General features: G+C 54.2%; 2 protein-coding genes across 2 annotated transcripts in view; one reads left to right on the top strand and one right to left on the bottom strand.

The window, feature by feature from the left end:
* LOC137537252 (uncharacterized) overlaps nt 1-24,498 on the bottom strand; it is a 1,269,057-nt gene that overhangs the window by 231,209 nt on the left and 1,013,350 nt on the right. The window lies entirely within an intron of this gene.
* LOC137535883 (uncharacterized) overlaps nt 1-24,498 on the top strand; it is a 242,496-nt gene that overhangs the window by 195,200 nt on the left and 22,798 nt on the right. Inside the window, 1 exon segment of the mRNA XM_068257761.1 lies at nt 23,089-23,168. Within this exon segment, the coding sequence (XP_068113862.1) occupies nt 23,089-23,168 (80 nt within the window).

The raw sequence follows: 24,498 nt of genomic DNA, 5'->3' as shown, positions 1-24,498 counted from the left end.
CCACACGTCACTCCACCTCCTCCTCCTACTGCTGCTGTTTTATTTATCCTGCTGTTGTCAGTGGTCCCACCGCCAGAGTCCACACTATGCATTGCCTGCTGCCAGTGCCACACGTCACTCCACCTCCTCCTCCTGCTGCTGTTGTATTTATCCTGCTGCTGTCAGTGGTCCCACCACCAGAGTCCACACTATGCATTGCCTGCTGCTAGTGCCACACGTCACTCCTCCTCCTCCTGCTGCTGTTGTATTTATCCTGCTGCTGTCCGTGGTCCCACCGCCAGAGTCCACACAATGCATTGCCTGCTGCCAGTGCCACACGTCACTCCACCTCCTCCTGCTGCTGTTGTATTTATCCTGCTGCTGCCAGTGGTCTCACCGCCAGAGTCCACACAATGCATTGCCTGCTGCCAGTGCCACACGTCACTCCTCCTCCTCCTGCTGCTGTTGTATTTATCCTGCTGCTGTCAGTGGTCTCACCGCCAGAGTCCACACAATGCATTGCCTGCTACCAGTGCCACATGTCACTCCACCTCCTCCTCCTGCTGCTGTTGTATTTATCCTGCTGTTGTCAGTGGTCCCACCGCCAGAGTCCACACAATGCATTGCCTGCTGCCAGTGCCACACGTCACTCCTCCTCCTCCTGCTGCTGTTGTGTTTATCCTGCTGTTGTCAGTGGTCCCACCGCCAGAGTCCACACAATGCATTGCCTGCTGCCAGTGCCACACGTCACTCCACCTCCTCCTGCTGCTGCTGTTGTTGTATTTATCCTGCTGCTGTCAGTGGTCCCACCACCAGGGTCCACACAATGCATTGCCTGCTGCCAGTGCCACACGTCACTCCACCTCCTCCTCCTGCTGCTGTTGTATTTATCCTGCTGCTGTCAGTGGTCCCACCGCCAGAGTCAACACTATGCATTGCCTGCTGCCAGTGCCACACGTCACTCCTCCTCCTCCTGCTGCTGTTGTATTTATCCTGCTGTTGTCAGTGGTCCCACCGCCAGAGTCCACACAATGCATTGCCTGCTGCCAGTGCCACACGTCACTCCACCTCCTCCTCCTACTGCTGCTGTTTTATTTATCCTGCTGTTGTCAGTGGTCCCACCGCCAGAGTCCACACTATGCATTGCCTGCTGCCAGTGCCACACGTCACTCCACCTCCTCCTCCTGCTGCTGTTGTATTTATCCTGCTGCTGTCAGTGGTCCCACCGCCAGAGTCCACACAATGCATTGCCTGCTGCCAGTGCCACACGTCACTCCTCCTCCTCCTGCTGCTGTTGTATTTAACCTGCTGCTGTCCGTGGTCCCACCGCCAGAGTCCACACAATGCATTGCCTGCTGCCAGTGCCACACGTCACTCTTCCTCCTCCTGCTGCTGTTGTATTTATCCTGCTGCTGTCAGTGGTCCCACCGCCAGAGTCCACACAATGCATTGCCTGCTGCCAGTGCCACACGTCACTCCTCCTCCTCCTGCTGCTGTTGTATTTATCCTGCTGCTGTCAGTGGTCTCACCGCCAGAGTCCACACAATGCATTGCCTGCTGCCAGTGCCACACGTCACTCCACCTCCTCCTGCTGCTGTTGTATTTATCCTGCTGCTGTCAGTGGTCCCACCGCCAGAGTCCACACAATGCATTTCCTGCTGCCAGTGCCACACGTCACTCCACCTCCTCCTGCTGCTGCTGCTGCTGCTGTTGTATTTATCCTGCTGCTGTCAGTGGTCTCACCGCCAGAGTCCACACAATGCATTGCCTGCTGCCAGTGCCACACGTCACTCCTCCTCCTCCTGCTGCTGTTGTATTTATCCTGCTGTTGTCAGTGGTCCCACCGCCAGAGTCCATACAATGCATTGCCTGCTGCCAGTGCCACACGTCACTCCACCTCCTCCTGCTGCTGCTGTTGTTGTATTTATCCTGCTGCTGTCAGTGGTCCCACCGCCAGAGTCCACACTATGCATTGCCTGCTGCCAGTGCCACACGTCACTCCACCTCCTCCTCCTGCTGCTGTTGTATTTATCCTGCTGCTGTCAGTGGTCCCACCACCAGAGTCCACACTATGCATTGCCTGCTGCCAGTGCCACACGTCACTCCACCACCTCCTCCTGCTGCTGTTGTATTTATCCTGCTGCTGTCAGTGGTCTCACCGCCAGAGTCCACACAATGCATTGCCTGCTGCCAGTGCCACACGTCACTCCACCTCCTCCTGCTGCTGCTGCTGTTGTATTTATCCTGCTGCTGTCAGTGGTCTCACCGCCAGAGTCCACACAATGCATTGCCTGCTGCCAGTGCCACTCGTCACTCCACCTCCTCCTGCTGCTGTTGTATTTATCCTGCTGCTGTCAGTGGTCCCACCGCCAGAGACCACACTATGCATTGCCTGCTGCCAGTGCCACACGTCACTCCTCCTCCTCCTGCTGCTGTTGTATTTATCCTGCTGCTGTCAGTGGTCTCACCGCCAGAGTCCACACAATGCATTGCCTGCTGCCAGTGCCACACGTCACTCCACCTCCTCCTGCTGCTGTTGTATTTATCCTGCTGCTGTCAGTGGTCTCGCCGCCAGAGTCCACACAATGCATTGCCTGCTGCCAGTGCCACACGTCACGCCTCCTCCTCCTGCTGCTGTTGTATTTATCCTGCTGCTGTCAGTGGTCTCACCGCCAGAGTCCACACAATGCATTGCCTGCTGCCAGTGCCACACGTCACTCCTCCTCCTCCTGCTGCTGTTGTATTTATCCTGCTGTTGTCAGTGGTCCCACCGCCAGAGTCCACACAATGCATTGCCTGCTGCCAGTGCCACACGTCACTCCACCTCCTCCTCCTACTGCTGCTGTTTTATTTATCCTGCTGTTGTCAGTGGTCCCACCGCCAGAGTCCACACTATGCATTGCCTGCTGCCAGTGCCACACGTCACTCCACCTCCTCCTCCTGCTGCTGTTGTATTTATCCTGCTGCTGTCAGTGGTCCCACCGCCAGAGTCCACACAATGCATTGCCTGCTGCCAGTGCCACACGTCACTCCTCCTCCTCCTGCTGCTGTTGTATTTAACCTGCTGCTGTCCGTGGTCCCACCACCAGAGTCCACACAATGCATTGCCTGCTGCCAGTGCCACACGTCACTCCACCTCCTCCTGCTGCTGCTGCTGTTGTATTTATCCTGCTGCTGTCAGTGGTCTCACCGCCAGAGTCCACACAATGCATTGCCGGCTGCCAGTGCCACACGTCACTCCTCCTCCTCCTCCTGCTGCTGTTGTATTTATCCTGCTGCTGTCAGTGGTCTCACCGCCAGAGTCCACACAATGCATTGCCTGCTGCCAGTGCCACACGTCACTCCACCTCCTCCTGCTGCTGCTGTTGTTGTATTTATCCTGCTGCTGTCAGTGGTCCCACCACCAGGGTCCACACAATGCATTGCCTGCTGCCAGTGCCACACGTCACTCCACCTCCTCCTCCTACTGCTGCTGTTTTATTTATCCTGCTGTTGTCAGTGGTCCCACCGCCAGAGTCCACACTATGCATTGCCTGCTGCCAGTGCCACACGTCACTCCACCTCCTCCTCCTGCTGCTGTTGTATTTATCCTGCTGCTGTCAGTGGTCCCACCACCAGAGTCCACACTATGCATTGCCTGCTGCTAGTGCCACACGTCACTCCTCCTCCTCCTGCTGCTGTTGTATTTATCCTGCTGCTGTCCGTGGTCCCACCGCCAGAGTCCACACAATGCATTGCCTGCTGCCAGTGCCACACGTCACTCCACCTCCTCCTGCTGCTGTTGTATTTATCCTGCTGCTGCCAGTGGTCTCACCGCCAGAGTCCACACAATGCATTGCCTGCTGCCAGTGCCACACGTCACTCCTCCTCCTCCTGCTGCTGTTGTATTTATCCTGCTGCTGTCAGTGGTCTCACCGCCAGAGTCCACACAATGCATTGCCTGCTACCAGTGCCACATGTCACTCCACCTCCTCCTCCTGCTGCTGTTGTATTTATCCTGCTGTTGTCAGTGGTCCCACCGCCAGAGTCCACACAATGCATTGCCTGCTGCCAGTGCCACACGTCACTCCTCCTCCTCCTGCTGCTGTTGTGTTTATCCTGCTGTTGTCAGTGGTCCCACCGCCAGAGTCCACACAATGCATTGCCTGCTGCCAGTGCCACACGTCACTCCACCTCCTCCTGCTGCTGCTGTTGTTGTATTTATCCTGCTGCTGTCAGTGGTCCCACCACCAGGGTCCACACAATGCATTGCCTGCTGCCAGTGCCACACGTCACTCCACCTCCTCCTCCTGCTGCTGTTGTATTTATCCTGCTGCTGTCAGTGGTCCCACCGCCAGAGTCAACACTATGCATTGCCTGCTGCCAGTGCCACACGTCACTCCTCCTCCTCCTGCTGCTGTTGTATTTATCCTGCTGTTGTCAGTGGTCCCACCGCCAGAGTCCACACAATGCATTGCCTGCTGCCAGTGCCACACGTCACTCCACCTCCTCCTCCTACTGCTGCTGTTTTATTTATCCTGCTGTTGTCAGTGGTCCCACCGCCAGAGTCCACACTATGCATTGCCTGCTGCCAGTGCCACACGTCACTCCACCTCCTCCTCCTGCTGCTGTTGTATTTATCCTGCTGCTGTCAGTGGTCCCACCGCCAGAGTCCACACAATGCATTGCCTGCTGCCAGTGCCACACGTCACTCCTCCTCCTCCTGCTGCTGTTGTATTTAACCTGCTGCTGTCCGTGGTCCCACCACCAGAGTCCACACAATGCATTGCCTGCTGCCAGTGCCACACATCACTCCACCTCCTCCTCCTGCTGCTGCTGTTGTATTTATCCTGCTGCTGTCAGTGGTCTCACCGCCAGAGTCCACACAATGCATTGCCGGCTGCCAGTGCCACACGTCACTCCTCCTCCTCCTGCTGCTGTTGTATTTATCCTGCTGCTGTCAGTGGTCTCACCGCCAGAGTCCACACAATGCATTGCCTGCTGCCAGTGCCACACGTCACTCCACCTCCTCCTGCTGCTGCTGTTGTTGTATTTATCCTGCTGCTGTCAGTGGTCCCACCACCAGGGTCCATACAATGCATTGCCTAATGCCAGTGCCACACGTCACTCCACCTCCTCCTCCTGCTGCTGTTGTATTTATCCTGCTGCTGTCAGTGGTCCCACCACCAGAGTCCACACTATGCATTGCCTGCTGCTAGTGCCACACGTCACTCCTCCTCCTCCTGCTGCTGTTGTATTTATCCTGCTGCTGTCCGTGGTCCCACCGCCAGAGTCCACACAATGCATTGCCTGCTGCCAGTGCCACACGTCACTCCACCTCCTCCTGCTGCTGTTGTATTTATCCTGCTGCTGCCAGTGGTCTCACCGCCAGAGTCCACACAATGCATTGCCTGCTGCCAGTGCCACACGTCACTCCTCCTCCTCCTGCTGCTGTTGTATTTATCCTGCTGTTGTCAGTGGTCCCACCGCCAGAGTCCACACAATGCATTGCCTGCTGCCAGTGCCACACGTCACTCCACCTCCTCCTGCTGCTGTTGTATTTATCCTGCTGCTGCCAGTGGTCTCACCGCCAGAGTCCACACAATGCATTGCCTGCTGCCAGTGCCACACGTCACTCCTCCTCCTCCTGCTGCTGTTGTATTTAACCTGCTGCTGTCCGTGGTCCCACCACCAGAGTCCACACAATGCATTGCCTGCTGCCAGTGCCACACGTCACTCCACCTCCTCCTCCTGCTGCTGCTGTTGTATTTATCCTGCTGCTGTCAGTGGTCTCACCGCCAGAGTCCACACAATGCATTGCCGGCTGCCAGTGCCACACGTCACTCCTCCTCCTCCTGCTGCTGTTGTATTTATCCTGCTGCTGTCAGTGGTCCCACCACCAGGGTCCACACAATGCATTGCCTGCTGCCAGTGCCACACGTCACTCCACCTCCTCCTCCTGCTGCTGTTGTATTTATCCTGCTGCTGTCAGTGGTCCCACCACCAGAGTCCGCACAATGCATTGCCTGCTGCCAGTGCCACTCGTCACTCCACCTCCTCCTGCTGCTGTTGTATTTATCCTGCTGCTGCCAGTGGTCTCACCGCCAGAGTCCACACAATGCATTGCCTGCTGCCAGTGCCACACGTCACTCCTCCTCCTCCTGCTGCTGTTGTATTTATCCTGCTGCTGTCAGTGGTCTCACCGCCAGAGTCCACACAATGCATTGCCTGCTACCAGTGCCACATGTCACTCCACCTCCTCCTCCTGCTGCTGTTGTATTTATCCTGCTGTTGTCAGTGGTCCCACCGCCAGAGTCCACACAATGCATTGCCTGCTGCCAGTGCCACACGTCACTCCTCCTCCTCCTGCTGCTGTTGTGTTTATCCTGCTGTTGTCAGTGGTCCCACCGCCAGAGTCCACACAATGCATTGCCTGCTGCCAGTGCCACACGTCACTCCACCTCCTCCTCCTGCTGCTGTTGTATTTATCCTGCTGCTGTCAGTGGTCCCACCACCAGAGTCCACACTATGCATTGCCTGCTGCCAGTGCCACACGTCACTCCACCACCTCCTCCTGCTGCTGTTGTATTTATCCTGCTGCTGTCAGTGGTCTCACCGCCAGAGTCCACACAATGCATTGCCTGCTGCCAGTGCCACACGTCACTCCACCTCCTCCTGCTGCTGCTGCTGTTGTATTTATCCTGCTGCTGTCAGTGGTCTCACCGCCAGAGTCCACACAATGCATTGCCTGCTGCCAGTGCCACTCGTCACTCCACCTCCTCCTGCTGCTGTTGTATTTATCCTGCTGCTGTCAGTGGTCCCACCGCCAGAGACCACACTATGCATTGCCTGCTGCCAGTGCCACACGTCACTCCTCCTCCTCCTGCTGCTGTTGTATTTATCCTGCTGCTGTCAGTGGTCTCACCGCCAGAGTCCACACAATGCATTGCCTGCTGCCAGTGCCACACGTCACTCCACCTCCTCCTGCTGCTGTTGTATTTATCCTGCTGCTGTCAGTGGTCTCGCCGCCAGAGTCCACACAATGCATTGCCTGCTGCCAGTGCCACACGTCACGCCTCCTCCTCCTGCTGCTGTTGTATTTATCCTGCTGCTGTCAGTGGTCCCACCACCAGAGTCCACACAATGCATTGCCTGCTGCCAGTGCCACTCGTCACTCCACCTCCTCCTGCTGCTGTTGTATTTATCCTGCTGCTGCCAGTGGTCTCACCGCCAGAGTCCACACAATGCATTGCCTGCTGCCAGTGCCACACGTCACTCCTCCTCCTCCTGCTGCTGTTGTATTTATCCTGCTGCTGTCAGTGGTCTCACCGCCAGAGTCCACACAATGCATTGCCTGCTACCAGTGCCACATGTCACTCCACCTCCTCCTCCTGCTGCTGTTGTATTTATCCTGCTGTTGTCAGTGGTCCCACCGCCAGAGTCCACACAATGCATTGCCTGCTGCCAGTGCCACACGTCACTCCTCCTCCTCCTGCCGCTGTTGTGTTTATCCTGCTGTTGTCAGTGGTCCCACCGCCAGAGTCCACACAATGCATTGCCTGCTGCCAGTGCCACACGTCACTCCACCTCCTCCTCCTGCTGCTGTTGTATTTATCCTGCTGCTGTCAGTGGTCCCACCACCAGAGTCCACACTATGCATTGCCTGCTGCCAGTGCCACACGTCACTCCACCACCTCCTCCTGCTGCTGTTGTATTTATCCTGCTGCTGTCAGTGGTCTCACCGCCAGAGTCCACACAATGCATTGCCTGCTGCCAGTGCCACACGTCACTCCACCTCCTCCTGCTGCTGCTGCTGTTGTATTTATCCTGCTGCTGTCAGTGGTCTCACCGCCAGAGTCCACACAATGCATTGCCTGCTGCCAGTGCCACTCGTCACTCCACCTCCTCCTGCTGCTGTTGTATTTATCCTGCTGCTGTCAGTGGTCCCACCGCCAGAGACCACACTATGCATTGCCTGCTGCCAGTGCCACACGTCACTCCTCCTCCTCCTGCTGCTGTTGTATTTATCCTGCTGCTGTCAGTGGTCTCACCGCCAGAGTCCACACAATGCATTGCCTGCTGCCAGTGCCACACGTCACTCCACCTCCTCCTGCTGCTGTTGTATTTATCCTGCTGCTGTCAGTGGTCTCGCCGCCAGAGTCCACACAATGCATTGCCTGCTGCCAGTGCCACACGTCACGCCTCCTCCTCCTGCTGCTGTTGTATTTATCCTGCTGCTGTCAGTGGTCTCACCGCCAGAGTCCACACAATGCATTGCCTGCTGCCAGTGCCACACGTCACTCCTCCTCCTCCTGCTGCTGTTGTATTTATCCTGCTGTTGTCAGTGGTCCCACCGCCAGAGTCCACACAATGCATTGCCTGCTGCCAGTGCCACACGTCACTCCACCTCCTCCTCCTACTGCTGCTGTTTTATTTATCCTGCTGTTGTCAGTGGTCCCACCGCCAGAGTCCACACTATGCATTGCCTGCTGCCAGTGCCACACGTCACTCCACCTCCTCCTCCTGCTGCTGTTGTATTTATCCTGCTGCTGTCAGTGGTCCCACCGCCAGAGTCCACACAATGCATTGCCTGCTGCCAGTGCCACACGTCACTCCTCCTCCTCCTGCTGCTGTTGTATTTAACCTGCTGCTGTCCGTGGTCCCACCACCAGAGTCCACACAATGCATTGCCTGCTGCCAGTGCCACACGTCACTCCACCTCCTCCTGCTGCTGCTGCTGTTGTATTTATCCTGCTGCTGTCAGTGGTCTCACCGCCAGAGTCCACACAATGCATTGCCGGCTGCCAGTGCCACACGTCACTCCTCCTCCTCCTCCTGCTGCTGTTGTATTTATCCTGCTGCTGTCAGTGGTCTCACCGCCAGAGTCCACACAATGCATTGCCTGCTGCCAGTGCCACACGTCACTCCACCTCCTCCTGCTGCTGCTGTTGTTGTATTTATCCTGCTGCTGTCAGTGGTCCCACCACCAGGGTCCACACAATGCATTGCCTGCTGCCAGTGCCACACGTCACTCCACCTCCTCCTCCTACTGCTGCTGTTTTATTTATCCTGCTGTTGTCAGTGGTCCCACCGCCAGAGTCCACACAATGCATTGCCTGCTGCCAGTGCCACTCGTCACTCCACCTCCTCCTGCTGCTGTTGTATTTATCCTGCTGCTGTCAGTGGTCCCACCGCCAGAGACCACACTATGCATTGCCTGCTGCCAGTGCCACACGTCACTCCTCCTCCTCCTGCTGCTGTTGTATTTATCCTGCTGCTGTCAGTGGTCTCACCGCCAGAGTCCACACAATGCATTGCCTGCTGCCAGTGCCACACGTCACTCCACCTCCTCCTGCTGCTGTTGTATTTATCCTGCTGCTGTCAGTGGTCTCGCCGCCAGAGTCCACACAATGCATTGCCTGCTGCCAGTGCCACACGTCACGCCTCCTCCTCCTGCTGCTGTTGTATTTATCCTGCTGCTGTCAGTGGTCTCACCGCCAGAGTCCACACAATGCATTGCCTGCTGCCAGTGCCACACGTCACTCCTCCTCCTCCTGCTGCTGTTGTATTTATCCTGCTGTTGTCAGTGGTCCCACCGCCAGAGTCCACACAATGCATTGCCTGCTGCCAGTGCCACACGTCACTCCACCTCCTCCTCCTACTGCTGCTGTTTTATTTATCCTGCTGTTGTCAGTGGTCCCACCGCCAGAGTCCACACTATGCATTGCCTGCTGCCAGTGCCACACGTCACTCCACCTCCTCCTCCTGCTGCTGTTGTATTTATCCTGCTGCTGTCAGTGGTCCCACCGCCAGAGTCCACACAATGCATTGCCTGCTGCCAGTGCCACACGTCACTCCTCCTCCTCCTGCTGCTGTTGTATTTAACCTGCTGCTGTCCGTGGTCCCACCACCAGAGTCCACACAATGCATTGCCTGCTGCCAGTGCCACACGTCACTCCACCTCCTCCTGCTGCTGCTGCTGTTGTATTTATCCTGCTGCTGTCAGTGGTCTCACCGCCAGAGTCCACACAATGCATTGCCGGCTGCCAGTGCCACACGTCACTCCTCCTCCTCCTCCTGCTGCTGTTGTATTTATCCTGCTGCTGTCAGTGGTCTCACCGCCAGAGTCCACACAATGCATTGCCTGCTGCCAGTGCCACACGTCACTCCACCTCCTCCTGCTGCTGCTGTTGTTGTATTTATCCTGCTGCTGTCAGTGGTCCCACCACCAGGGTCCACACAATGCATTGCCTGCTGCCAGTGCCACACGTCACTCCACCTCCTCCTCCTACTGCTGCTGTTTTATTTATCCTGCTGTTGTCAGTGGTCCCACCGCCAGAGTCCACACTATGCATTGCCTGCTGCCAGTGCCACACGTCACTCCACCTCCTCCTCCTGCTGCTGTTGTATTTATCCTGCTGCTGTCAGTGGTCCCACCACCAGAGTCCACACTATGCATTGCCTGCTGCTAGTGCCACACGTCACTCCTCCTCCTCCTGCTGCTGTTGTATTTATCCTGCTGCTGTCCGTGGTCCCACCGCCAGAGTCCACACAATGCATTGCCTGCTGCCAGTGCCACACGTCACTCCACCTCCTCCTGCTGCTGTTGTATTTATCCTGCTGCTGCCAGTGGTCTCACCGCCAGAGTCCACACAATGCATTGCCTGCTGCCAGTGCCACACGTCACTCCTCCTCCTCCTGCTGCTGTTGTATTTATCCTGCTGCTGTCAGTGGTCTCACCGCCAGAGTCCACACAATGCATTGCCTGCTACCAGTGCCACATGTCACTCCACCTCCTCCTCCTGCTGCTGTTGTATTTATCCTGCTGTTGTCAGTGGTCCCACCGCCAGAGTCCACACAATGCATTGCCTGCTGCCAGTGCCACACGTCACTCCTCCTCCTCCTGCTGCTGTTGTGTTTATCCTGCTGTTGTCAGTGGTCCCACCGCCAGAGTCCACACAATGCATTGCCTGCTGCCAGTGCCACACGTCACTCCACCTCCTCCTGCTGCTGCTGTTGTTGTATTTATCCTGCTGCTGTCAGTGGTCCCACCACCAGGGTCCACACAATGCATTGCCTGCTGCCAGTGCCACACGTCACTCCACCTCCTCCTCCTGCTGCTGTTGTATTTATCCTGCTGCTGTCAGTGGTCCCACCGCCAGAGTCAACACTATGCATTGCCTGCTGCCAGTGCCACACGTCACTCCTCCTCCTCCTGCTGCTGTTGTATTTATCCTGCTGTTGTCAGTGGTCCCACCGCCAGAGTCCACACAATGCATTGCCTGCTGCCAGTGCCACACGTCACTCCACCTCCTCCTCCTACTGCTGCTGTTTTATTTATCCTGCTGTTGTCAGTGGTCCCACCGCCAGAGTCCACACTATGCATTGCCTGCTGCCAGTGCCACACGTCACTCCACCTCCTCCTCCTGCTGCTGTTGTATTTATCCTGCTGCTGTCAGTGGTCCCACCGCCAGAGTCCACACAATGCATTGCCTGCTGCCAGTGCCACGCGTCACTCCTCCTCCTCCTGCTGCTGTTGTATTTAACCTGCTGCTGTCCGTGGTCCCACCACCAGAGTCCACACAATGCATTGCCTGCTGCCAGTGCCACACATCACTCCACCTCCTCCTCCTGCTGCTGCTGTTGTATTTATCCTGCTGCTGTCAGTGGTCTCACCGCCAGAGTCCACACAATGCATTGCCGGCTGCCAGTGCCACACGTCACTCCTCCTCCTCCTGCTGCTGTTGTATTTATCCTGCTGCTGTCAGTGGTCTCACCGCCAGAGTCCACACAATGCATTGCCTGCTGCCAGTGCCACACGTCACTCCACCTCCTCCTGCTGCTGCTGTTGTTGTATTTATCCTGCTGCTGTCAGTGGTCCCACCACCAGGGTCCATACAATGCATTGCCTAATGCCAGTGCCACACGTACCTCCACCTCCTCCTCCTGCTGCTGTTGTATTTATCCTGCTGCTGTCAGTGGTCCCACCACCAGAGTCCACACTATGCATTGCCTGCTGCTAGTGCCACACGTCACTCCTCCTCCTCCTGCTGCTGTTGTATTTATCCTGCTGCTGTCCGTGGTCCCACCGCCAGAGTCCACACAATGCATTGCCTGCTGCCAGTGCCACACGTCACTCCACCTCCTCCTGCTGCTGTTGTATTTATCCTGCTGCTGCCAGTGGTCTCACCGCCAGAGTCCACACAATGCATTGCCTGCTGCCAGTGCCACACGTCACTCCTCCTCCTCCTGCTGCTGTTGTATTTATCCTGCTGTTGTCAGTGGTCCCACCGCCAGAGTCCACACAATGCATTGCCTGCTGCCAGTGCCACACGTCACTCCACCTCCTCCTGCTGCTGTTGTATTTATCCTGCTGCTGCCAGTGGTCTCACCGCCAGAGTCCACACAATGCATTGCCTGCTGCCAGTGCCACACGTCACTCCTCCTCCTCCTGCTGCTGTTGTATTTAACCTGCTGCTGTCCGTGGTCCCACCACCAGAGTCCACACAATGCATTGCCTGCTGCCAGTGCCACACGTCACTCCACCTCCTCCTCCTGCTGCTGCTGTTGTATTTATCCTGCTGCTGTCAGTGGTCTCACCGCCAGAGTCCACACAATGCATTGCCGGCTGCCAGTGCCACACGTCACTCCTCCTCCTCCTGCTGCTGTTGTATTTATCCTGCTGCTGTCAGTGGTCCCACCACCAGGGTCCACACAATGCATTGCCTGCTGCCAGTGCCACACGTCACTCCACCTCCTCCTCCTGCTGCTGTTGTATTTATCCTGCTGCTGTCAGTGGTCCCACCACCAGAGTCCACACAATGCATTGCCTGCTGCCAGTGCCACACGTCACTCCACCTCCTCCTGCTGCTGTTGTATTTATCCTGCTGCTGCCAGTGGTCTCACCGCCAGAGTCCACACAATGCATTGCCTGCTGCCAGTGCCACACGTCACTCCTCCTCCTCCTGCTGCTGTTGTATTTATCCTGCTGCTGTCAGTGGTCTCACCGCCAGAGTCCACACAATGCATTGCCTGCTACCAGTGCCACATGTCACTCCACCTCCTCCTCCTGCTGCTGTTGTATTTATCCTGCTGTTGTCAGTGGTCCCACCGCCAGAGTCCACACAATGCATTGCCTGCTGCCAGTGCCACACGTCACTCCTCCTCCTCCTGCTGCTGTTGTGTTTATCCTGCTGTTGTCAGTGGTCCCACCGCCAGAGTCCACACAATGCATTGCCTGCTGCCAGTGCCACACGTCACTCCACCTCCTCCTGCTGCTGCTGTTGTTGTATTTATCCTGCTGCTGTCAGTGGTCCCACCACCAGGGTCCACACAATGCATTGCCTGCTGCCAGTGCCACACGTCACTCCACCTCCTCCTCCTGCTGCTGTTGTATTTATCCTGCTGCTGTCAGTGGTCCCACCGCCAGAGTCAACACTATGCATTGCCTGCTGCCAGTGCCACACGTCACTCCTCCTCCTCCTGCTGCTGTTGTATTTATCCTGCTGTTGTCAGTGGTCCCACCGCCAGAGTCCACACAATGCATTGCCTGCTGCCAGTGCCACACGTCACTCCACCTCCTCCTCCTACTGCTGCTGTTTTATTTATCCTGCTGTTGTCAGTGGTCCCACCGCCAGAGTCCACACTATGCATTGCCTGCTGCCAGTGCCACACGTCACTCCACCTCCTCCTCCTGCTGCTGTTGTATTTATCCTGCTGCTGTCAGTGGTCCCACCGCCAGAGTCCACACAATGCATTGCCTGCTGCCAGTGCCACACGTCACTCCTCCTCCTCCTGCTGCTGTTGTATTTAACCTGCTGCTGTCCGTGGTCCCACCACCAGAGTCCACACAATGCATTGCCTGCTGCCAGTGCCACACGTCACTCCACCTCCTCCTCCTGCTGCTGCTGTTGTATTTATCCTGCTACTGTCAGTGGTCTCACCGCCAGAGTCCACACAATGCATTGCCGGCTGCCAGTGCCACACGTCACTCCTCCTCCTCCTGCTGCTGTTGTATTTATCCTGCTGCTGTCAGTGGTCTCACCGCCAGAGTCCACACAATGCATTGCCTGCTGCCAGTGCCACACGTCACTCCACCTCCTCCTGCTGCTGCTGTTGTTGTATTTATCCTGCTGCTGTCAGTGGTCCCACCACCAGGGTCCATACAATGCATTGCCTGCTGCCAGTGCCACACGTCACTCCACCTCCTCCTCCTGCTGCTGTTGTATTTATCCTGCTGCTGTCAGTGGTCCCACCACCAGAGTCCACACTATGCATTGCCTGCTGCTAGTGCCACACGTCACTCCTCCTCCTCCTGCTGCTGTTGTATTTATCCTGCTGCTGTCCGTGGTCCCACCGCCAGAATCCACACAATGCATTGCCTGCTGCCAGTGCCACACGTCACTCCACCTCCTCCTGCTGCTGTTGTATTTATCCTGCTGCTGCCAGTGGTCTCACCGCCAGAGTCCACACAATGCATTGCCTGCTGCCAGTGCCACACGTCACTCCTCCTCCTCCTGCTGCTGTTGTATTTATCCTGCTGTTGTCAGTGGTCCCGCCGCCAGAGTCCACACAATGCATTGCCTGCTGCCAGTGCCACACGTCACTCCACCTCCTCCTGCTGCTGTTGTATTTATCCTGCTGCTGCCAGTGGTCTCACCGCCAGAGTCCACACAATGCATTGCCTGCTGCCAGTGCCACACGTCACTCCTCCTCCTCCTGCTGCTGTTGTATTTATCCTGCTGTTGTCAGTGGTCCCACCGCCAGAGTCCACACAATGCATTGCCTGCTGCCAGTGCCACACGTCACTCCTCCTCCTCCTGCTGCTGTTGTGTTTATCCTGCTGTTGTCAGTGGTCCCACCGCCAGAGTCCACACAATGCATTGCCTGCTGCCAGTGCCACACGTCACTCCACCTCCTCCTGCTGCTGCTGTTGTTGTATTTATCCTGCTGCTGTCAGTGGTCCCACCACCAGGGTCCACACAATGCATTGCCTGCTGCCAGTGCCACACGTCACTCCACCTCCTCCTCCTGCTGCTGTTGTATTTATCCTGCTGCTGTCAGTGGTCCCACCGCCAGAGTCAACACTATGCATTGCCTGCTGCCAGTGCCACACGTCACTCCACCTCCTCCTCCTGCTGCTGTTGTATTTATCCTGCTGCTGTCAGTGGTCTCACCGCCAGAGTCCACACAATGCATTGCCTGCTGCCAGTGCCACACGTCACTCCTCCTCCTGCTGCTGTTGTATTTATCCTGCTGTTGTCAATGGTCCCACCACCAGAGTCCACACAATGCATTGCCTGCTGCCAGTGCCACACGTCACTCCTCCTCCTCCTGCTGCTGTTGTATTTATCCTGCTGCTGTCAGTGGTCCCACCGCCAGAGTCCACACAATGCATTGCCTGCTGCCAGTGCCACACGTCACTCCACCTCCTCCTGCTGCTGCTGCTGTTGTATTTATCCTGCTGCTGTCAGTGGTCTCACCGCCAGAGTCCACACAATGCATTGCCTGCTGCCAGTGCCACACGTCACTCCTCCTCCTCCTGCTGCTGTTGTATTTATCCTGCTGCTGTCAGTGGTCTCACCGCCAGAGTCCACACAATGCATTGCCTGCTGCCAGTGCCACACGTCACTCCACCTCCTCCTCCTCCTGCTGTTGTATTTATCCTGCTGTTGTCAGTGGTCCCACCGCCAGAGTCCACACAATGCATTGCCTGCTGCCAGTGCCACACGTCACTCTTCCTCCTCCTGCTGCTGTTGTATTTATCCTGCTGCTGTCAGTGGTCCCACCGCCAGAGTCCACACAATGCATTGCCTGCTGCCAGTGCCACACGTCACTCCTCCTCCTCCTGCTGCTGTTGTATTTATCCTGCTGCTGTCAGTGGTCTCACCGCCAGAGTCCACACAATGCATTGCCTGCTGCCAGTGCCACACGTCACTCCACCTCCTCCTGCTGCTGTTGTATTTATCCTGCTGCTGTCAGTGGTCCCACCGCCAGAGTCCACACAATGCATTGCCTGCTGCCAGTGCCACACGTCACTCCACCTCCTCCTGCTGCTGCTGCTGCTGCTGTTGTATTTATCCTGCTGCTGTCAGTGGTCTCACCGCCAGAGTCCACACAATGCATTGCCTGCTGCCAGTGCCACACGTCACTCCTCCTCCTCCTGCTGCTGTTGTATTTATCCTGCTGTTGTCAGTGGTCCCACCGCCAGAGTCCACACAATGCATTGCCTGCTGCCAGTGCCACACGTCACTCCACCTCCTCCTGCTGCTGCTGTTGTTGTATTTATCCTGCTGCTGTCAGTGGTCCCACCGCCAGAGTCCACACTATGCATTGCCTGCTGCCAGTGCCACACGTCACTCCACCTCCTCCTCCTGCTGCTGTTGTATTTATCCTGCTGCTGTCAGTGGTCCCACCACCAGAGTCCACACTATGCATTGCCTGCTGCCAGTGCCACACGTCACTCCACCACCTCCTCCTGCTGCTGTTGTATTTATCCTGCTGCTGTCAGTGGTCTCACCGCCAGAGTCCACACAATGCATTGCCTGCTGCCAGTGCCACACGTCACTCCACCTCCTCCTGCTGCTGCTGCTGTTGTATTTATCCTGCTGCTGTCAGTGGTCTCACCGCCAGAGTCCACACAATGCATTGCCTGCTGCCAGTGCCACTCGTCACTCCACCTCCTCCTGCTGCTGTTGTATTTATCCTGCTGTTGTCAGTGGTCTCACCGCCAGAGTCCACACTATGCATTGCCTGCTGCCAGTGCCACACGTCACTCCACCTCCTCCTGCTGCTGCTGCTGTTGTATTTATCCTGCTGCTGTCAGTGGTCCCACCGCCAGAGACCACACTATGCATTGCCTGCTGCCAGTGCCACACGTCACTCCTCCTCCTCCTGCTGCTGTTGTATTTATCCTGCTGCTGTCAGTGGTCTCACCGCCAGAGTCCACACAATGCATTGCCTGCTGCCAGTGCCACACGTCACTCCACCTCCTCCTGCTGCTGCTGCTGTTGTATTTATCCTGCTGCTGTCAGTGGTCTCGCCGCCAGAGTCCACACAATGCATTGCCTGCTGCCAGTGCCACACGTCACGCCTCCTCCTCCTGCTGCTGTTGTATTTATCCTGCTGCTGTCAGTGGTCTCACCGCCAGAGTCCACACAATGCATTGCCTGCTGCCAGTGCCACACGTCACTCCTCCTCCTCCTGCTGCTGTTGTATTTATCCTGCTGTTGTCAGTGGTCCCACCGCCAGAGTCCACACAATGCATTGCCTGCTGCCAGTGCCACACGTCACTCCACCTCCTCCTCCTACTGCTGCTGTTTTATTTATCCTGCTGTTGTCAGTGGTCCCACCGCCAGAGTCCACACTATGCATTGCCTGCTGCCAGTGCCACACGTCACTCCACCTCCTCCTCCTGCTGCTGTTGTATTTATCCTGCTGCTGTCAGTGGTCCCACCGCCAGAGTCCACACAATGCATTGCCTGCTGCCAGTGCCACACGTCACTCCTCCTCCTCCTGCTGCTGTTGTATTTAACCTGCTGCTGTCCGTGGTCCCACCACCAGAGTCCACACAATGCATTGCCTGCTGCCAGTGCCACACGTCACTCCACCTCCTCCTGCTGCTGCTGCTGTTGTATTTATCCTGCTGCTGTCAGTGGTCTCACCGCCAGAGTCCACACAATGCATTGCCGGCTGCCAGTGCCACACGTCACTCCTCCTCCTCCTCCTGCTGCTGTTGTATTTATCCTGCTGCTGTCAGTGGTCTCACCGCCAGAGTCCACACAATGCATTGCCTGCTGCCAGTGCCACACGTCACTCCACCTCCTCCTGCTGCTGCTGTTGTTGTATTTATCCTGCTGCTGTCAGTGGTCCCACCGCCAGAGTCCACACTATGCATTGCCTGCTGCCAGTGCCACACGTCACTCCACCTCCTCCTCCTGCTGCTGTTGTATTTATCCTGCTGCTGTCAGTGGTCCCACCACCAGAGTCCACACTATGCATTGCCTGCTGCCAGTGCCACACGTCACTCCACCACCTCCTCCTGCTGCTGTTGTATTTATCCTGCTGCTGTCAGTGGTCTCACCGCCAGAGTCCACACAATGCATTGCCTGCTGCCAGTGCCACACGTCACTCCACCTCCTCCTGCTGCTGCTGCTGTTGTATTTATCCTGCTGCTGTCAGTGGTCTCACCGCCAGAGTCCACACAATGCATTGCCTGCTGCCAGTGCCACACGTCACTCCTCCTCCTGCTGCTGTTGTATTTATCCTGCTGTTGTCAGTGGTCCCACCGCCAGAGTCCACACAATGCATTGCCTGCTGCCAGTGCCACACGTAACTCCTCCTCCTCCTGCTGCTGTTGTATTTATCCTGCTGCTGTCAGTGGTCCCACCGCCAGAGTCCACACAATGCATTGCCTGCTGCCAGTGCCACACGTCACTCCTCCTCCTCCTGCTGCTGTTGTATTTATCCTGCTGCTGTCAGTGGTCTCACCGCCAGAGTCCACACAATGCATTGCCTGCTGCCAGTGCAACACGTCACTCCACCTCCTCCTGCTGCTGTTGTATTTATCCTGCTGTTGTCAGTGGTCCCACCGCCAGAGTCCACACAATGCATTGCCTGCTGCCAGTGCCACACGTCACTCCACCTCCTCCTCCTACTGCTGCTGTTGTATTTATCCTGCTGTTGTCAGTGGTCCCACCACCAGGGTCCACACTATGCATTGCCTGCTGCCAGTGCCACACACACGTCACTCCTCCTCCTCCTCCTGCTGCTGCTGTTGTATTTATCCTCCTACTGTCAGTGGTCCCACCGCCAGGGTCAACACAATACATTGCCTGCTGCAAGTGCCACACGTCACTCCTCCTCCTGCTGCTGCTGTATTTATCCTCCTGCTGCTGTATTTATCCTCCTGCTGTCAGTGGTCCCACCGCCAGGGTCCACACAATGCATTGCCTGCTGCCAGTGCCACACGTCACGTTTTCAGTTTTGTTTTTTTAAGTACACCTATTTCAATGTGAATTCCCTTTAAAAAAACACACAAAAAAACCCCGAATTCACGAACACTAATTTTTACCGAATTTTGAGGTGTAACCTCGAAACGAATATGAATTCGAACCGAATTTCGTGGGCAAAGGCGAATTCGAATGTCATGCGGACCCGAATTCGAATGTACCTGAACCGAATTTTGGTACATCTGAGCATGCCTGCCTGCATCCACCAGCAGCAAGCGAAGCGCACACGCACCACAGACCTGCTGTCTCTGACCAACGAGCTCTTCATGAGTGTAGAGCTGCCAGGGACTAGAGAGGAGGTGCCTGCAACAGCATCCTTCTCCTCCAGTCACAGACAGCGCTTGAACTGCATGGTGGCTGACTACATGGGGTCCTTCAGCGGCCTTGACAGTGTGGCCCCTGTTGATCCCATGGAGTATTGGGTCAAGCACCTGCCGATCTGGAGCGAGCTTGCGCAGTACGCCCTGGAAGTGCTCTCCTGCCCCCCTTCCAGCGTACTGTCAGAGCGTTGCTTCAGTGCAGCCGGTGGAGTCGTCACTGAGAAGCGATCTTGTCTGTCTCACAAGTCTGTGGACAGACTGACGTTTCTCAAAATGAACCAGGCTTGGGTGGAAGGCGAATTCCTGGCCCCTGTTGTCGGCGAAAGGGGGACATGAAGTGGCGCACACACACATTACACCTGCTGCTGTATTTCTTCCTGCTTTCTGTGTGTTTCCACTGCCAGGGAACACATTACAAGGTGCTGCTGCCCATGCGCCACCAGCTATTACGCTCAACAATAGCTGCATTATTTTGAAAAAAAAAAAATATTAATTATTTTAGAGGTGTCCGGGTTGAAAACTGTGCTGTCCCAATTGTGTATTGGACACAATGTGGGCTTCACGACCGCTGTCTGGAACCTCAATGCTCTTTATTTACGGCCCTGGAACCACCGCTAGGACCCAGGGCCTACTATGTCTCGCTGCCTGCCCTCCTGCCTGCTGCCTAATGCCAGTCTGCCACACACTTATCCTCCTCACGCTGCCTGCTGTTATATTTCCTCCTGCTGTCTGTGTCTCCTCTCCACTGCCAGGGAACACATTACAAGGTGCTGCTGCCCATGCGCCAACAGCTATTACGCTCAACAATAGCTGCATTATTATTATTTTTTTTTAAATTAAATTATTTTAGAGGTGTCCGGGTTGAAAACTGTGCTGTCCCAATTGTGTATTGGACACAATGTGGGCTTCACGACCGCTGTCTGGAACCTCATGCTGTTTATTTACGGCCCTGGAGCCACCGCTAGGACCCAGGGCATACTATGTCTCGCTGCCTGCCCTCCTGCCTGCTGCCAAAGGCCAGTCTGCCACACACACTCATCCTCCTCACGCATCCTGCTGCTGTATTTCCTCCTGCTGTCTGTGTGTTTCCACTGCCAGGGAACACATTACAAGGTGCTGCTGCCCATGCGCCAACAGCTATTACGCTCAACAATAGCTGCAATATTTTTTTTTTTTTAAAAATTAAATTAATTTAGAGGTGTCCGGGTTGAAAACTGTGCTGTCCCAATTGTGTATTGGACACAATGTGGGCTTCACGACCGCTGTCTGGAACCTCATGCTGTTTATTTACAGCCCTGGAACCACCGCTAGGACCCAGGGCCTACTATGTCTCGCTGCCTGCCCTCCTGCCTGCTGCCAAATGCCAGTCTGCCACACACTTATCCTCCTCACACTGCCTGCTGTTATATTTCCTCCTGCTGTCTGTGTCTCCTCTCCACTGCCAGGGAACACATTACAAGGTGCTGCTGCCCATGCGCCAACAGCTATTACGCTCAACAATAGCTGCATTATTTTGAAAAAAAAAAAAAATTAAATTATTTTAGAGGTGTCTGGTTTGAAAACTGCGCTGTCCCAATTGTGTATTGGACACAATGTGGGCTTCACGACCGCTGTCTGGAACCTCATGCTGTGTATTTACGGCCCTGGAACCACCGCTAGGACCCAGGGCCTACTATGTCTCACTGCCTGCCCTCCTGCCTGCTGCTGCCAAATGCCAGTCTGCCACACACTTATCCTCCTCACGCTGCCTGCTGTTATATTTCCTCCTGCTGTCTGTGTCTCCTCTCCACTGCCAGGGAACACATTACAAGGTTCTGCTGCCCATGCGCCAACAGCTATTACGCTCAACAATAGCTGCATTATTTTGGGGAAAAAAAAATTAAATTATTTTAGAGGTGTCCGGGTTGAAAACTGTGCTGTCCCAATTGTGTATTGGACACAATGTGGGCTTCACGACCGCTGTCTGGAACCTCACGCTGTTCATTTACGGCCCTGGAACCACCGCTAGGACCCAGGGCCTATTATGTCTTGCTGCCTTCCCTCCTGCCTGCTGCCAAATGCCAGTCTGCCACACACTTATCCTCCTCACGCTGCCTGTTGTTATATTTCCTCCTGCTGTCTGTGTCTCCTCTCCACTGCCAGGGAACACATTACAAGGTGCTGCTGCCCATGCGCCACCAGCTAATACGCTCAAAAATAGCTGCCTCCTGCCTGCATCAATTTGAAAAACAAAAAAATTGTACTTAATTTAGAGGTGTCCAAGACACATAATATAATGATAGAGAAGAAGATGATATAGAAGGAGAAGATATAGAAGAAGAAGACGAAGAAGAAGATATGGAAAACAAAGAAGAAGAAGATATAGAAGAAGAAGAAGAAGAAGAAGAAGAAGAAGAAGAAGAAGAAGAAGAAGAAGAAGAAGAAGAAGTAGAAGAAGATATAGAAGAAGAAGAAAATATAGAAGAAGAAGAAGATATAGAAGAAGGAGAAAGAGAAGATATAGAAAAAGAAGATATAGAAGAAGATCTAGAAGAAGAAGAAGAAGATATAGAAGAAGAAGAAGATATAGAAGAAGAAGATATAGAAGAAGAAGAAGAAGATATAGAAGAAGATCTAGAAGAAGAAGAAGAAGAAGATATAGAAGAAGATCTAGAAGAAGAAGAAGATATAGAAGAAGATCTAGAAGAAGAAGAAGAAGATATAGAAGAAGATCTAGAAGACGAAGAAGAAGAAGATATAGAAGAAGAAGATGATATAGAAGAAGAAGAAGATATAGAAGAAGAAGAAGATATAGAAGAAGAAGATGAAGACGATGTAAATGAAGACTTCCAACACCCATTTTGGACACACCTTCTCATGCCAACACTTTTCATGAAGTTAATTTACTATTTTTGATACCTTTTTTATAACTACTACATCACCACATAATCACTTGATGTTTTTCTTCATAAAAAAGGTGGTTTCATGCATCATTGACCTCCAATACAAGTTTTACAAGCTATTTAAGGCCAGCTTGAATATTTTACTCGAATATAAACTCGGATAGTGACGTCGGATATCCGAGGTCGAATCGGATATTCGATTAACTCGAATATCAAACTTCGAGTGAATTCGGATAGTTTACTATCCGAATTCGACCAAACTCGAATAGGATAATGAGGTATCCGAACAACACTAGCGCCAACATCTTCCGCAGCGCTGTACACAGTATATCATCTTGTTACTAACTGTCCCTCAGAGGCGCTCGCCGCTCACAATCTAATTCCTTACCATAGTCCTATGCCTTTATTGTGTAGTGTATGCGTTGTAGTCTAGGGCCAATTTAAGGGGGAGCCCATTAACCTATCCATATGTTTTTGGGATGTGGGAGGAAATCCGAGTGCACAGAGAAAACCCACACAGACACTGGGAGAAAATACAATACATAATTTTCTCCCCCACATTACTGAGCCACGGACAGGTAAATGTGTTTCATATAAAGTTTTGGCTCAGAGACATTTTTTTACTTTATGTGCAATTCTGACAACTGACCACTAGATGGCAGCAGAGTTCTATTTAATTACGTTTGTGTATTTTGTAGCCTTATGTTCAGCACATAATTGTGATCTGAATAGTTCCCAGTGTACAGAGGTATAAAACTCCTATACATCTGATAATTGCCCAAACTGCATGACTCTACATAGTAAGGGCAGATAGTACTATGTATGGATATCTCTTGCCATTCTCCAAAATGGCGACCCCAGCCTCACATATGCATGTATGATGTCATGATGCCACGCCCACTGGCTGCCATTACCCAGAAGTCCCTGAGAGTGTGTGTGCTGTACACAGAGCCATGGCAGATGCAGAGGTGCCCAATCATGAGATTCCATTGTTACAGGTAAGCATGATTCATTTATCACCTGCACCCCAGCACCTTCTACTCCTGATGGGCATTATAGCACACCTACAGTGATATGCAGGCTGACATATATATTTCCTTGAACCACTTGGGGACTGTAGTGTTAAACCCCCTAAAGACCAGGCCATTTTGTGCTTAATGGACCACTGCAGCTTTAAGGCCTAGCGGCAGGGCCGCACAACTCAGCACACAAGAGATCCCCCCCCCCCTTTTTCTCCCCACTAACAGAGCTACCTGTTGGTGGGTCTGATCGCTCCCACAGTGTTTATTTATTTTTTTAAATTTGATTACATTTTCCTAACTCCCTCCCCCCAGCGAGCCAGCCAATCATGGCGATCGTCTCTCATTTGCTTCAGCCTATGAGAGCCGATCGCTCTCCTGTGTCCCAGGGGGAAAGGCATGTCACACGGCTGTCCCCAGTACAGTGCTGCTGTAGTTCGCAGCGCTGTATACGGTAATTAGACGGCGGTTTTGCCATCTAACAGTCTTTGAGCAGCAATGGTGGAGAAGCACGCGCGATCTCCTGCAAGCCACTGCTCTTACGCTAAACGGTGTGAGCAAGCAGTTAAACAAGGCAAGCAGAGGCATGACTACAAATCATGAGGCCCCTCCCAATGCTCACACCCCTCCCCTGGCCTCTCCTGGTGCATTTCATGGCCTGGGAGCCCATCTCACAAGAGTCATGAAACAAGTGTGGCCATCCTGATCGTCACACCCATAACCAGTGTAGCCACAAACACCCCTGATCTGTAGTATAGTCCCCTGTACTGTAGGAGGGGAAGGGTAGTAGTTGGGCGGAGCTAGTCTACTTTAGGGGACTCAGCAGGAAACCTCATAGGAAGATCTAGCTAAAGCTGGCCACTAACGGTCCAATTTCTAGTGAAAAATCGTTCGAGCGATCAGAAATTCTGATCGGATTGGTTGTAAATAATCTCCATTGGTGGACACAATCGATTATGAACGAGTGAAAAAAATGTCGCCCGAATGAATTTTCGTCGAACGAAAATTTGGATTTTTTTGGTGGTCGTGATAGATAGAAAGCAATGATTGGTTAGTTGATGATGTAGTGAACGATTTTTCGTCCGATCGGAATTTCTGATCGCTCTAACGATTTTTCGCTAGAAATTGGACCGTTAGTAGCTAGCTTAACGTGATTGGGTGGACGGCATGCTCTTGAACTTCTAGGTTTCAGATAGGTTGTAATAAACTACACCCACCCTATTCAGCCAATCACAATGCTTCATACGGTAAAGGGTGCTGTGATTGGAAAACTGTTCCCTATGAGCTTTCCTGCTGGGTCCCCTAAAGT

The sequence above is a fragment of the Hyperolius riggenbachi genome, chromosome 10 (assembly GCF_040937935.1).
Source record: "Hyperolius riggenbachi isolate aHypRig1 chromosome 10, aHypRig1.pri, whole genome shotgun sequence".
In the NCBI taxonomy this organism is placed as follows: domain Eukaryota; kingdom Metazoa; phylum Chordata; class Amphibia; order Anura; family Hyperoliidae; genus Hyperolius; species Hyperolius riggenbachi.
The sequence above is the reverse complement of the archived record's forward strand: the minus strand, read 5'-3'. Positions and strand labels throughout refer to the sequence as shown.